Below are 12,892 nucleotides of genomic sequence, written 5' to 3' on the forward strand. Positions count from 1 at the left end.
TCTTAAGCTAAAAGGTGAAAAGCAGTGGTGGTAGTTTAGGCACAACATAATAGATTCATTAAAAACCTGTAACTGCTAGAAAAATCATTATGCCATCTCTTGAGTAGCCCTGATTCTAGAATATTCTGGAAGTATGGCTCGTACGCAGCACTGAGAATCTTTTATATGTGCTGGGAAATTCAGAAACATTTCAACTATTTCATGTGTTTTTCCTAAGTATCTTCAAATATTTTAGCCACAGGAAAAAATATGTTTTACTGAAAACATATTTTGTTATTATTCCCACATCAGAGTCAGCTGTCCTTTCTTTCCAGAGGAAGCTCATCCATAGCAATTCTAACGGGCAAGGAGAAGCACGAGCACTGTGATCAAGACAATTTAATAAGACAAGGCACAACAACTTTGTGCCAAGAAGAAAATTATAAAGGTGAAAAATTATGCCTTCATCTTCCAAATCTAGTTACTAAATATCAAATCTTTCTGCCAGAGGATGGGAGCAGTATTTGAGACATGTACTTCAGAGATACTTTGGCAATGGGTGGAACCAATAAAAGCCACAAGCACAATTTTAAAATTGTTTAATGGACCATGATTAGCCAGACTCCTATTGACAAAATTATGAAGTCATAAATCAGTGTTAAGGCATTGCACTGAAGTTACTTGCTACTCCCCGACATTCCGTCTAAATCTACCTTCAACCTCTTTCCCTTGTCCACTGAAATGAGTTGCAGAAATAACGTCAGTTTTAACCACTGCTTAGTTATTTTTGCCACTAAGCTGTACTTGTGTAAAGTCAGACAGGCTTGAGACGATGGTGTGATCAATCAGAACACAGAGAAGCTGATCAGAACCATCAGAAAGTGCAGCAAGGAGACAAAGAGGGGAAATACACAGGTTATGCAAAGTGGAAAGTCTACATGCAATTATCATGGCTTTGCAAGAAAAGCATTGCTGTGCACCATACATTTGGGTCTATGTATGAACTGAATGCTAAATTTTTCTGCATCTGCCTCTCACGAGGGTACTCTGACTATTCTTTGCAAGTGGGGAAAACCAAAATTATAATATTACTTTGTAAACCTTGATTCAGAATTATCTTTTCTTCTCAGCACACTATGTCCTCACTATTCCTCAAAAAAGTGCTTTTCTCTAATTCTGTGCAGAAAACAAGCATGAAGATATGAAGTAATATATGGCACCACAAAAATCCCCATATTACATTCACACAACAGAGAGATGCAGTCTGAGGCACTGTACTTGAAAACCAAACAAGTGTAATTCAAGGAACAGGACTGAAGATCTGCTTTCCTTCCTTTGCAAGCAGTTGTTTCTCCTTGGAATCTATGATAACCATTAGATAAGATGAAATTCGCACACCAGCCTGTGTATTTCCTCTTGTAGCAGCTTTAGAAGTCTGACAAAATAATGCTTTAAATGCATGTGAGTGACAGTACAATGCTGAGAAACTGACATGGCTCAAAAATATATTCCCAGCCTTTAGAAAGTATCTGATCCTTTTAGCAACTCCACATACTTTCTTTTTAATTGTAAATAGATTTTCAGAGAAACTAGAAAATAATTTTGTTTCAAGACTGTATTAGGTTAGACTTGGTAAATTGACTCACTTAGCCCCCTGTATTTCAAGAGAAGACTGCAAGTTACAGTGTGGATTTGTGGCCGTGTAGAGTTTCAGTTCTGATCGAAGGGATTCCTTACCTTCAGACAGGGACAAATCATCATCTGGAGACACCAGGTCTGCCCGGAGCCCAGGGCCACTGCTCAGCGCTGTGGTAATCTGATTCGTCAAGATAACCTGCAGACAGACAAGGAGAGGGGGATGGGAGATGAATTGCTATAGCCACTGGAAGGCAGAGAGAAGCCCAGGACTGGAATCCTCCAGGCATAGCATCGAGATGACCCTCTGTATTCCGATCTTTAGCAAATCCAACACTCAGAACATTTTGAACTACCTGCAGAAACTGAAGAGTCAATTGCAAGAAGTTGCAGGGAGGAAAAGGGATATTGTTAAAAAGATGAAATACTGCACAACAGTATGTTGATACATACAGGCACCTTAAAAGAAACTACTGCTCTGAAGAGCTTCATCTTTTGCTCATATTCCATGAACATTTTGATGCTCCTTACAAAACCCCACCATTTTCTTCATAGTCAAAGAGAAAATCTATTTTCCAAGTAATTTCCACAAACTTTCTTCCTTTGGCTGAAACACAGTGCCATGGAGCAAGGTGTGGTAGGGGTACACTCCCATGGATCCGAAGCACAAAAGCACTAAATGTTACAGGGCTATCTTTACAAAAGGGGATTTTTTTAGTGCTTTTCAGGATCTCAAGATTCTGATAAACAAAACTATAGCACCCACTGTGCTCTCCTCTGACAGCATGAGCAATAGTCAAGAGATGAGCCTACAAGAGATGAACAACTTCTTGCACCTTTCAATGCATACTGGTTTTTAGCAACAGAAAACATTATGCAAGCAGTGCAAACACCACAGAGAGAAGAACGTAGCTACAGCCACAGTTATCTTGCAATGCTTTGGATCTCTAAGCAGCTGCACTTTTTGCAATAACAGTTGGTCTCCACTTTGCTGACTGACAAACTTTAAAAGTTAATTTTTTTTAAAGAACCAAAATGATTCTTCTACTTGCACTGAGAGCAGACAAACTCCAAACTGTCTCACAAATTAATGGCCTGTCTTCAGATGTATTTGACACAGGAGAAAGGCAGAAAGGAATCCTACACAATACTTGGTTGAATGCAGTTTCACTGGAATTTACTGGAATAAATTAACAGATTGCCATTGCTAAAAGGAAGAGGACTTTCTCTGCCATTCCCTCCACTACTTTTCCTTCCCTCTGATCATGGCTTCTTCCTGCTTTGTAATTCTTTCAGCAGTAAGATATGACACACTGTCCCCTTTCTTTTCCCATTGCGAGACTCCACACAAGCTGTGTCAGACCAACAAGCTGTGACTGCAGTGGTGGTGCTGCAGGGTTTTGTGTCTTCTTCAGGCAGCATGACATGAGGTGCCAGCAGTGTGATGGAGAACATGACCTTTACAAGCCCACCCAGCTCTGTGCTGCAAACAGGCATGATGGTGCCTGAGAGCTTTATGGACTGTATCAACACCACTAAATTGAGAAGCGTGTAAGTCAAATCTTTGCTTGCCCAACAGGAGTTCAAGACCTTCAGAAATCCATAATGATGCCCCTTCATGCTCATCTGCTATTGACTACAAGCTCTGAACAAACTTGAACTAGCTTTGATCACTCTGCACAGCTTAACCACAGGATGAACCTTTTGGGACTGGTCATTTATGATCACTGCAGTGAACATGGGCATGGTAGAAGACACCCTTGCCTGGTTCTACACCTTGGCTAAGGTACCACTTGCAATATTGCTAACAGCAAACACATGTGAAACACATTACACCCCTCTGCTGTTTCCCCCAGAGCTGCTGTGTGCACCTACAAGCACCCAAAAGCAGACAGCAAAGGGTCTGGTACACACAACTCCTTGCTGCCACTGATGGCTAACTTGTTCATAAAGACTACAAGGTAGGATAATTCAATTTATTAAAAAAGAAGAAAAAAGTAATTTTTCCCTTTTTTCTTTCTAGGATACTTATCTTCCATTTTAGTGAGCTAGTTCATCCTTGTAATAGGATGGGCATCAAAACCAGTTCAAGGCAAATGGAAGGAATAGTCAGCCAAGAGTCAGTAGGGATAAGAAAGGATCTGAGACCTTTCCTTCTTGAAATCATTCTCACTTTGTTTCCACTGTGTCACAAAAGCCACAGACTCACATATCCATAGTACCCAGTATTAGAAAATGTGCTGAAACAGAACACACTAACAAACTTATACTCACGTACTGGTGAGGTATGAAGTTTTCATTGGCACATTTTGCAATGATCACATTATTAACAAGTATCAAGCTCTCTAAGTGATTCAGTCACCTCAGACTCGTGCCAAGATAATCTTCGTGCCGTGCCATCACGTATTTTATTATTTATGCAGCACATTTTAAAGAAATGTTGCCATGATTAAGGAACATTTTTAATAGAAAAAAATACCTAAGCACACTATATTTCATATTGCTTTTCTTCAAAGGAAACTGTGAAGCCTTCCAAAAGAAAAAAATCAAAAGAAAAATAAACAACAAGAATAATGCAGCAGCTTTTTTTTTTTAATCTTCCAGATTCCTCCTTAACCAGGAACTCCACAGCACTATTAGCTGTTAAGACTGAAAGTCTTCTTCACCTTTTATGTTTAACTCAAGCAATGCCTCTGAACCTAGATTTCAATTTCTCATGTATCCTTCAGCAACTATTCAATACTAATATCCTAGATTCCCTGCTATACTGTTTTAAAAAATCAGTTAAAAAAAGCAGAGTCCTACCTAAGTAAATGTTCCTCTCTGATGTGCTCTGAGGATGGAAATTAAGCATATTCTGAGTTCTATGACTTCACTGACAGTTACAAATTTGCTTAAATACACATGTAAATACTATCTTGAATAAGCAGACTTCCTCTGAGATGAAGCCATATGCAGATACAAAATACTTATTTTGGAATTAATTGAAAATTATTCCTCATTTCTCCAAGCCTGCAGAACCAACAGAGACACAGTTCTCCCATAAGATAAGTCCAGCCACAAGACAAGGCTGTTAGCTAAGCACTAAATTTGGCATCAAATTCCCTGTCACACTTCCGCAGCCTCACCTACTGGAAAATTCTTTAATCAGGTACAGGTATTCTTATTATCATATATATATATATATATATATGTATGTATTTTCATGTATCTTTTTGTAGCTCCCATAGTACAGTTTGAACCTCACTTTGAGAGTGTGCAGAGTACTCCAAACTCTCACTAAATCAAACATGCTCTGGGTCACTAACAAAAGGAAAGAGCTGGTCCTTTGCTACAGTTATGAAAAAAAAAAAGGCACCCAGATTCAGCAAGCTCCTCAGAATAGATACATCTATCTTCAAAACTTCAACCATATGCCATTACTGGAAAGTGCCAAGTTTTATTTTTCCATGAGCAAAACTTTGGTCATGAATACTCTGGCAGTTAAAGTGCCATTCAAACAAGACCATACATTTTCAGCAGTCACCAGTCCTTACAGGCATTCAACTCGAAGCCTTGAGCACTGGTATCACATGACTCCAGTGGCACATTTAAAAACTTTATTAATATTTCCCCAAATTCTCCTTCATTAATCTGAAAGACATGCGTACATTCCATTCTGCCATCCTTTGAAATGGTTTGATGTATTCAGAAAGCTGCAAATAGGTGCTTGAGGGAATGGTTAAACTTGTGGGTGATATGGAGAGAACACCCAGGTGGACAAAGGAGATCTGGTGCCAAACAGCTCTGTGAGTTCTGGTGAGGAATCACATTTGTGCATGGACAGCATCAGCTGAGTCTCACACATTGCTTCATACATGGGTGCACAGGACATCATGCTGGTTTTGATGTTAATGATGCTGTTTCTTACAAATCACCAAAAAGAAGGTCTTGGTTGGTCTGATAGGGGCCACACTTGAGAAAAACTACCTGCTAAAGTGCTTGGAAACAAGCTGGGCTTATTAGAGAGTCCAAGCAGACTTACTAGAGAGTGCTTTGCATTAAACTAGCAATGGCATTTCTTCAACTCTTCATTGTAGATCTGCCATTACTTTAACCTGTTTAGCACAGGAGACATGCCAGAACCTCAGGCTAAGTAGGTAAGGAAAATTTGCCTCTGTTGGGATCCTTTTGGACAAACACTGGACAGCTTACCAGCCAAGCACAGCTTCCTTTCAAGAGGTTCAAAGCCAGTCACATGTTTATTAACTTCCAGCAGAACACTCAACAGTGAGAATATTGCTACATGGTATTTTGATGTTATCATACTGAAATACACAGTATTTTAAAAGATATTATATTTAAAAACACCTAGTATTTTAAGAGGAGCTCCTATTTCCATTATCAACTAATGGGACAAAATATTTTCACTGCCACTAAGACTCACAAAAAGCCATCATACCTCTACATACACAACTGTGTCCTAACATGTGCAGCAGGTAAGGAAGCTTTGCTATTGCTCTTCTGTTCCTACTTTGTAATGAACAAAGGGTGTGGGTCTTCTTTAGTCAGCAACTGTGCCTGAATAAAAAACACTCTCCACTGCTAGAAGAGGGAAAAAAAGTCAGCTAGACAGCTCAGTAACGCTAGAAACATGCTTCCGTGCAGTCTCCCATGGAGTTCAGTGAACCACAGCCTTTAACTTTCAGCATATTCCCTTGCCATTGGTTAAGAGAGCTATTTAACAAGTGAAAATTTACAGTCCTCAGCCTTCCAATTCTGGCAGAATTACCAACTCTTTGGAAATTCACTCGGATTCAGATTTCAAAATCCTTTCTGGGAAAATGTCTACTACTTCAAATACCACACAAATGATGGACTACACAATTTCCCAATCTTTTACTTCAATTTTTACTGCAGCATAGCTACCTCAGATAGTAAAATAACACCATATAACAATTAGAAGTGTCACGACAGCAAGAAGAATTAGAAAACCCAGAGATAAACACAATAAGACAGCGGGAGCACTTTTTCAACTTCCTAATTTCAGACATGTTAGAAAAACCCCACAACTTCCTCCGCTGATTACCTTCTCACTTTTTATAGGTGCCAATACCTGGAAAAAAATGGACACAAGGGTTTCTCAAGGAAAACAGCACTCAGGTTCCAGATAGGTCATTATTACTTCTAAGATTTAATCAAAAAGTCAACAACAGTGTTAATATCCCATTTAAATCTTCATATGTTGTTGTGAAAACAGAGTCACCGTCCACTGATGTGATTTCAGCAGATGCTAGTTTTTTTGGAGGCATATTAGAAAAGTAAAAAAAAACCTTACTTTTTGTGCCTAAACTCACAACATTCCCATTTATTTGGAATAGCAAAGTTCCTGCATATGCAGAAAATCCCTGCAGGTCCTGGGAGAGAGTTGGCCTAAGAACTTCACACAGAAGAATAAGCAAACTATATTTTGTTTGGTTATTTATACAGTACAATTTTTCAAGTATTCCTCCTGCCCATCCTAGACCACACTGAAAGTACAAAACCTGACTTTGTCATCCTTGTAAATCCAGTTGAGTAAATAAGCTGTTTTCTGTAAACTTGTGGTCTCAGCCTCCTTGTTAGTTTATTGCAAAATTAAAGGGAGCTCAGCACAGAACTATCAATCAGTAACCAGTAAAGGTAGAAAGTCTTCTGGAATGTACCAAAAGGCAAAAAACCACACTATTTCATGAAATGGCTGTTTGTTAAAAGGACGAAGCAGAAATCCCCATTTCGCACGCAACACTATTTAGGAAAATTCTTATTAAAGGCTTCCTATTGAGCTGGGAGAGCAAGCACAAGAACACTTGCAATAATCCCACATTACTCCACCCTTATTAGTCCATGAATTTTGTGGTTTTCACTGTGCCCAAGAAACGTCACTAGAGAGCACCAAGTACAAGTGACAAGTTACTGGGGCTGGGATGATGACCCTACATGCTGGAGGAGAAGGAAAAGAAGTTTTACTGATCCCCAGCCAATCTGTCTTCCCATCCCTGAGAAGGTACCTCCCTCCCTTTCCCTGAAGAACACAGCTTTTCATGAGGTATTCAAGTAATGGCTCAAAACAATAAAGGGCACTGCACCAAGCAATACCACAAAGTCAGAAGGGGTTGGCAGCAAGCCTGAAAACAGCAAAAGGGAACAGTGAGAAAAATAGGGTGAAAAATCATTATTCAAACAACTGTGAGAGCAACAGCCTTCTCCTTGAAAACCTGTTAAAGATCCTCAAGACTGGCATCAGTCTGCTCAAGGAAGAATCCAAAATTACCACTATCTGTGACAGTAACAGGGTACTTGTGGACTTCATCTAAGCTACACACTAAATCAGCTTTTTCTTCAACTTCTGTTTCTTTGGGGAGACTTTCTTCAGCCTCAGGGTCCATTTGACACAAAAGCTGTCAAAAGTTGTGCAAGACCTCAGCAGAACTTCTACTTAACACTCACAAGGAATAAAACATGCTTAAAACGGAGCTTTTTTGGTGAAATCATGGAGTTGCAAACAGTAAAAAAGAAAGGTCTGAATGCAATACCGAGAGCTCCTAACCAAAACATGAATTTTCAAGAGAGAATGTCAAGTGCCCACAGCTACAGCAGCACTTGAAGCCAGTTACTGCTCCACAGGGCCTCACCTCACAGGAGACTGGCTTTTAGTGAGAAAAGCCTCTGCACAGTCAGACAGCTCTGGGCTCCAGGACCAGATTAAACATATTTATATCAACACTATTATAATGACAAGAGATTAAATATATATATAAATATATATATATCTTCATTCTTAGAAAATGCAAACTATTTTGGTTCACACAAACCAAACACAAAAGAAAAAACCCAACAGTTTATCATCTCAAATCCAAGCAAATCACCATACCCACCCAATACTTATCCCACTAGGTGTCTTGTATTCCTGAGCTGAGCAGCCACCAGCCCCAGCAGCTCAGGTTTCTGTGGGAAGACTATAAATAATGTCAAATACTGTATAAAGCCCAGACATCACAAGTAAAAAACTTTCTAATACATGAAATTCCCATATGCAAAGTCAAATACCACTTCTGGTGTTTAATCAAGGCCTAACTAGGATACTCAAAAGTATCTTTACATGTTTTACTAAAATGATGGTAGCACAAAGCTGCTTCACTGCAGGCATGAGCAATACACAAATACCCACATTTAACAACTGTTGCTAATCCAAATCAGCTGAAAGATGAAGTACCCATTAGAGCCATCTTGTCTGTAACATGACAGAGGAACAGGCTGGTAACAGGCTGGAGGGAAGCAGGCAGATATTTTCAGTCACAGCATAGCAGCTACCCTGACTGAAGGCAAAGCCAAGAGCTGTTAGAATTCACATCTCAACCAATGTTACCAGAATTTGGCATAATTCCCTGAATAACAGATATATACACATAAACCACTGGAAGCCTATTGAGAACCACTTCCTAATCCCATATGCAATGTACACTCCTACAAGTGCTGGCCTTGCCTCAGAGGAATTTCAACTGCACCCATTTTCATCAGAATCCAGAGGAAAAAAATAAAAGCAATTGAACAGCACAGAAACAAGAAAGCACAATTCTCTGGAAGGCTCACTTACACCTTTTAAAAGATTAGAGATCTGTTGATCAGGACACATTGTTGGTTAGCTGCAACCTTATTAGAGCTTTTAGGAAAGAGAGAACTTGCAGCTCTTGTTTTGCCAAGGTATCACTACCCAAACTTCTCTTTCATCCCTCAGTGAGACAATTCATAGCAGCAGAGGTGATTTTATCGTTATTGGATTTCATGGGGTATAAACAGGACTTGGAAGAAGCCAAGGTATCTTTCAGACACTAGTCACTGCATTTACATCAAACTTACTCTGCTTTGCATAGGAAAAGTACAAAGTTATGCAATTCTATTCCATAAGCCTTTTGAAGAAGTGTCTATTCACATCTCTGCCAGCTGCTTAAAAAGCATCACAATGAATTAAAACTTCGACCAGAAAAAAAAAAAAAGAAACAAAGCAAAACAAAAGCATGTTGTTCTCAGGCAGCTACAGGCCTTCAAGTTGAAATAGCTACCACCCAGGAACAGCCTGAGGTCTTTAGCCTTTCCTACTCTGTGAACGAGGAATGCAGCCAACACAAACGTAATGCTCAAAATCCCCACCACAGCACCCCTGTGCTGAGCTGCCCAGGAGAAGGTTTGTGTGCCTGCCCAGGAGAGGGTTTGTGTGCCTGCAAGGCCTTCACATCCAGCAGCCTGCACAGACCTGTTTGCAGAGATGTGCATCCCCCCAGAGGGATGGCCACCCGCCTTCCTGTCCTGGCAGGGGCCCAGAGCTCCCTGCTCAGTTTCCAGCAGATCTTCCTCTCCTCCACCCTCCCCTCCAGCCCCTGCTTAATGATGGCTTTCTGAATTGAGCTTTCTCATGTGTCTAGCTAGAGGTGGCAGTAAGAGACTGCTCTGACACTGGCTGAGGAAACACAAAGTACCTCTCAAGAAATCACTGTAATCCACAGGCAAGTTTTACATTCAAACCTGCTGCACTCTAAAAGCAGCGAGCACCACTGCTTTAAAGGGAGATTTCTGATGAATGCCAAATTGTCTTGCAACAGAATAAATAAAATTATGAACTCACAGTTCACTCTTAGACTCTTTGCTGTTCTCTGCAACAGCACTTTTGGTTGGTTGAATTTATTTTGTTTTGAAGGATGGGGAAGAAACTGGGTTGCCTGGAAAACCAGCAAAGTCATACAGAATTTCAGTTCTGCACTGGCATGTTCCAGATTGAGAGGAGACATCTATACTTTCATAAGACTGCAAGGAAGTAAAAATTTATGCTCACTGTTTTCCCAATGAAAAACCTAGTTAAGTTTATTGGCACTTGTCATTGGCAGAAGAAAACAGACTGAAGGCTCTTTCCTTCCAGTTGCTGTGTTCAGACCTTCTGCCATGCATCTATCCTCTTTCATCCAGTACTTCAAATTTACCTAGACCTACACTAATTCTTTGACATTAAACCTCACTATCTTCTGGTGGAATAAATGTATTGTTGCCCCTTTTGTATAGACAGATGCACAGACACTAAGCAAACTGACTAAAGGTAGCAGAAATGTTTACTACTATTCCTAAACCCTGATTTTAAGAACAGAGTTAAAAGTTGGAAAGGGTCATACTCCCCCAAGCACTCTAGAACACCTCAGACTATCTAGCAGGTAGCTAGCAAATTATATATTTATAATTCTTTCCATATTTGGAGTTTATTTTAATCAGTTTTTTTTATACCTGTCTATACTTAGTTTAGCTTACTCCTAACAACTAAATAGGAATATGGAGCAACTGGAGAAGTGTCTATTATTCATTACTAAACTAATGAAATACTCCTAACAAGGTCTACTTAGGGCTCATGGCCCATTTCAAGTTGATAATTAGTACACCAGCATTTTTATTTCATTTTTATGTTTTGACAAGCCCATCAGAAAGACCATTTATACCAACATACACATGCAGGTCTTGATAGATACAGCATATAAAGCACAACTTCATGTAATTAATTCCATTAATTCCTGAGATCCTTTCCAATTAGTTCCTTCAAGCCAGGGGGTCACAGGAGACTCACTGAATCTTGGATACAAACTGAAACAGCTCAATGGCTTACTGTAATTTACAGCTTTGCTGAACAGTTTTAAAAACACTTTCCCTAGCTCCACCTTGTTCCACAACATGACTCTATGCCAACATTCTTAAAAGGAGGACAGTGTTAGTTTAGACCTGTGCTTGGTATCTTGTGGAAGCAGGAGGAAGTACTTCCAGGATGTGCTAGAATATTTGTTCCTCTGGTTCATTCATTAAACTTTACATGCAGGTAACTACTACCACAATCACATGGCTTATTTTTTTTTATACACAACATACTTTATCGGTAGCATAGAAACACAGCAGATCTTTTCTAGTCTACAGTTATGTTAGAGAACACAGAATATTTTACACCACACCTTTTGGAAAACTTTTCTTACTGTGCTATGGCCTTTCACTGAACACATCTCAAGACCCAGGATTTTTATACTTGTCTAATGGCTATGCTTAGATAATCATGTAGGCTTTATTTCAGTGTATGTAATGGTCAGTAGGTTTGAAGTACAGAGTAACAGGCAATTTGGATACATGACTCCATCCACCAATTTACCCAAGCTATTTGACAGGTCTGTAGAGTATTAAGGCAGTAATTGATACTGCACAGAAGCCTGACAATCAATATATTGATAATTTTTACAAAACAAACTAGACACTGACTGTCACAGCATACACACAGTACATGTTGCAGTCCAGAGTATGCACAGAGTATCACAAACACAGAGTGTCACCATACAGCTGCAGAAAGCTTCAACCCACACACGGTAACACCATACCACAGCAGAAGGCTTCAGGTGCCTGCCCATACACAGCAACATCACATCACTTCAGAAGGCTGCAAGCATCTGCCCCTTTTGCTCTTTAGCCCAACCTTTCACACCCCTCAGGGTGGTGCATTGCACCTGTGTGCCCTTTACTGCTGGTGCAGTGCACCTGGGCACTCTGTGTCTCATCACCTGCAGTGCTGCTCACCTGCCCCACACAGCTGTAGCCCACTGGGGATGGGGCTCAGCCACAGCCCTGCTCCCAGTTACCACAAACTGTGTGCCTACAGCTGACACCAGCATTTAGTGCAGCTGATTTAGTGAATGCTGTGCTCCTGCTGATTTTAAAGTTCACTTATCAACCTCTATAGCTGTAATGGCTCTAAAAAAGTGACATCAAAGAAGAAATAAAATACCCAGATGCTGAAACAAACAGCCTCTCAAGTTGCTATCAGTTTCCCTTCCTTCTGAGTCAGTGCTCAGAAAGGTATGAAAGAACAGGTGAGAATGAATTACATGCATTAAAAGCTGTAGATATCTATTAGCATTTCATTTTAGACATTTTCATAGACTGAATTGCATTTACACCTTTAGAGCCTAACCTACAGTTTAGCCAATAATCTTTCTCTGCCAGAAATATTTGTAGTATTACAAAATCATCAGTAGCCCCAGCCTCCCTTAAAATGCAACAATACAAAACACACCAGTCTGAGCACTGGGTAGTACTTTTCTTCTGTACCAGTGACTATTTTCATAATCAAAATATTTTAGTCCAAGTGGATGGAAAGTCAAAGTTTTACCACCTAGCTTTTTGAGCTTTCTAATATATCAACATACCTCTAAAATGCAGTGCAACATTTTTATGCAAAAGAAGATTA

General features: G+C 39.8%; 1 protein-coding gene across 6 annotated transcripts in view; it reads right to left on the reverse strand.

The window, feature by feature from the left end:
- Nucleotides 1–12,892, reverse strand: part of RAD51B (RAD51 paralog B) — a 354,337-nt gene that overhangs the window by 206,158 nt on the left and 135,287 nt on the right. For all 6 annotated transcript variants that reach the window (XR_009274842.1, XM_058807286.1, XM_058807288.1 and 3 more), the window contains exon 7: nt 1,717–1,813. Coding sequence is in view for 5 of the 6 variants with exons in the window: in XM_058807286.1 (XP_058663269.1) it covers nt 1,717–1,813 (97 nt within the window). In the remaining variant the exon portion in view is untranslated. The remainder of the gene's footprint in view (nt 1–1,716; nt 1,814–12,892) is intronic.

This window comes from Ammospiza caudacuta, chromosome 6 (assembly GCF_027887145.1).
Source record: "Ammospiza caudacuta isolate bAmmCau1 chromosome 6, bAmmCau1.pri, whole genome shotgun sequence".
In the NCBI taxonomy this organism is placed as follows: Eukaryota; Metazoa; Chordata; class Aves; order Passeriformes; family Passerellidae; genus Ammospiza; species Ammospiza caudacuta.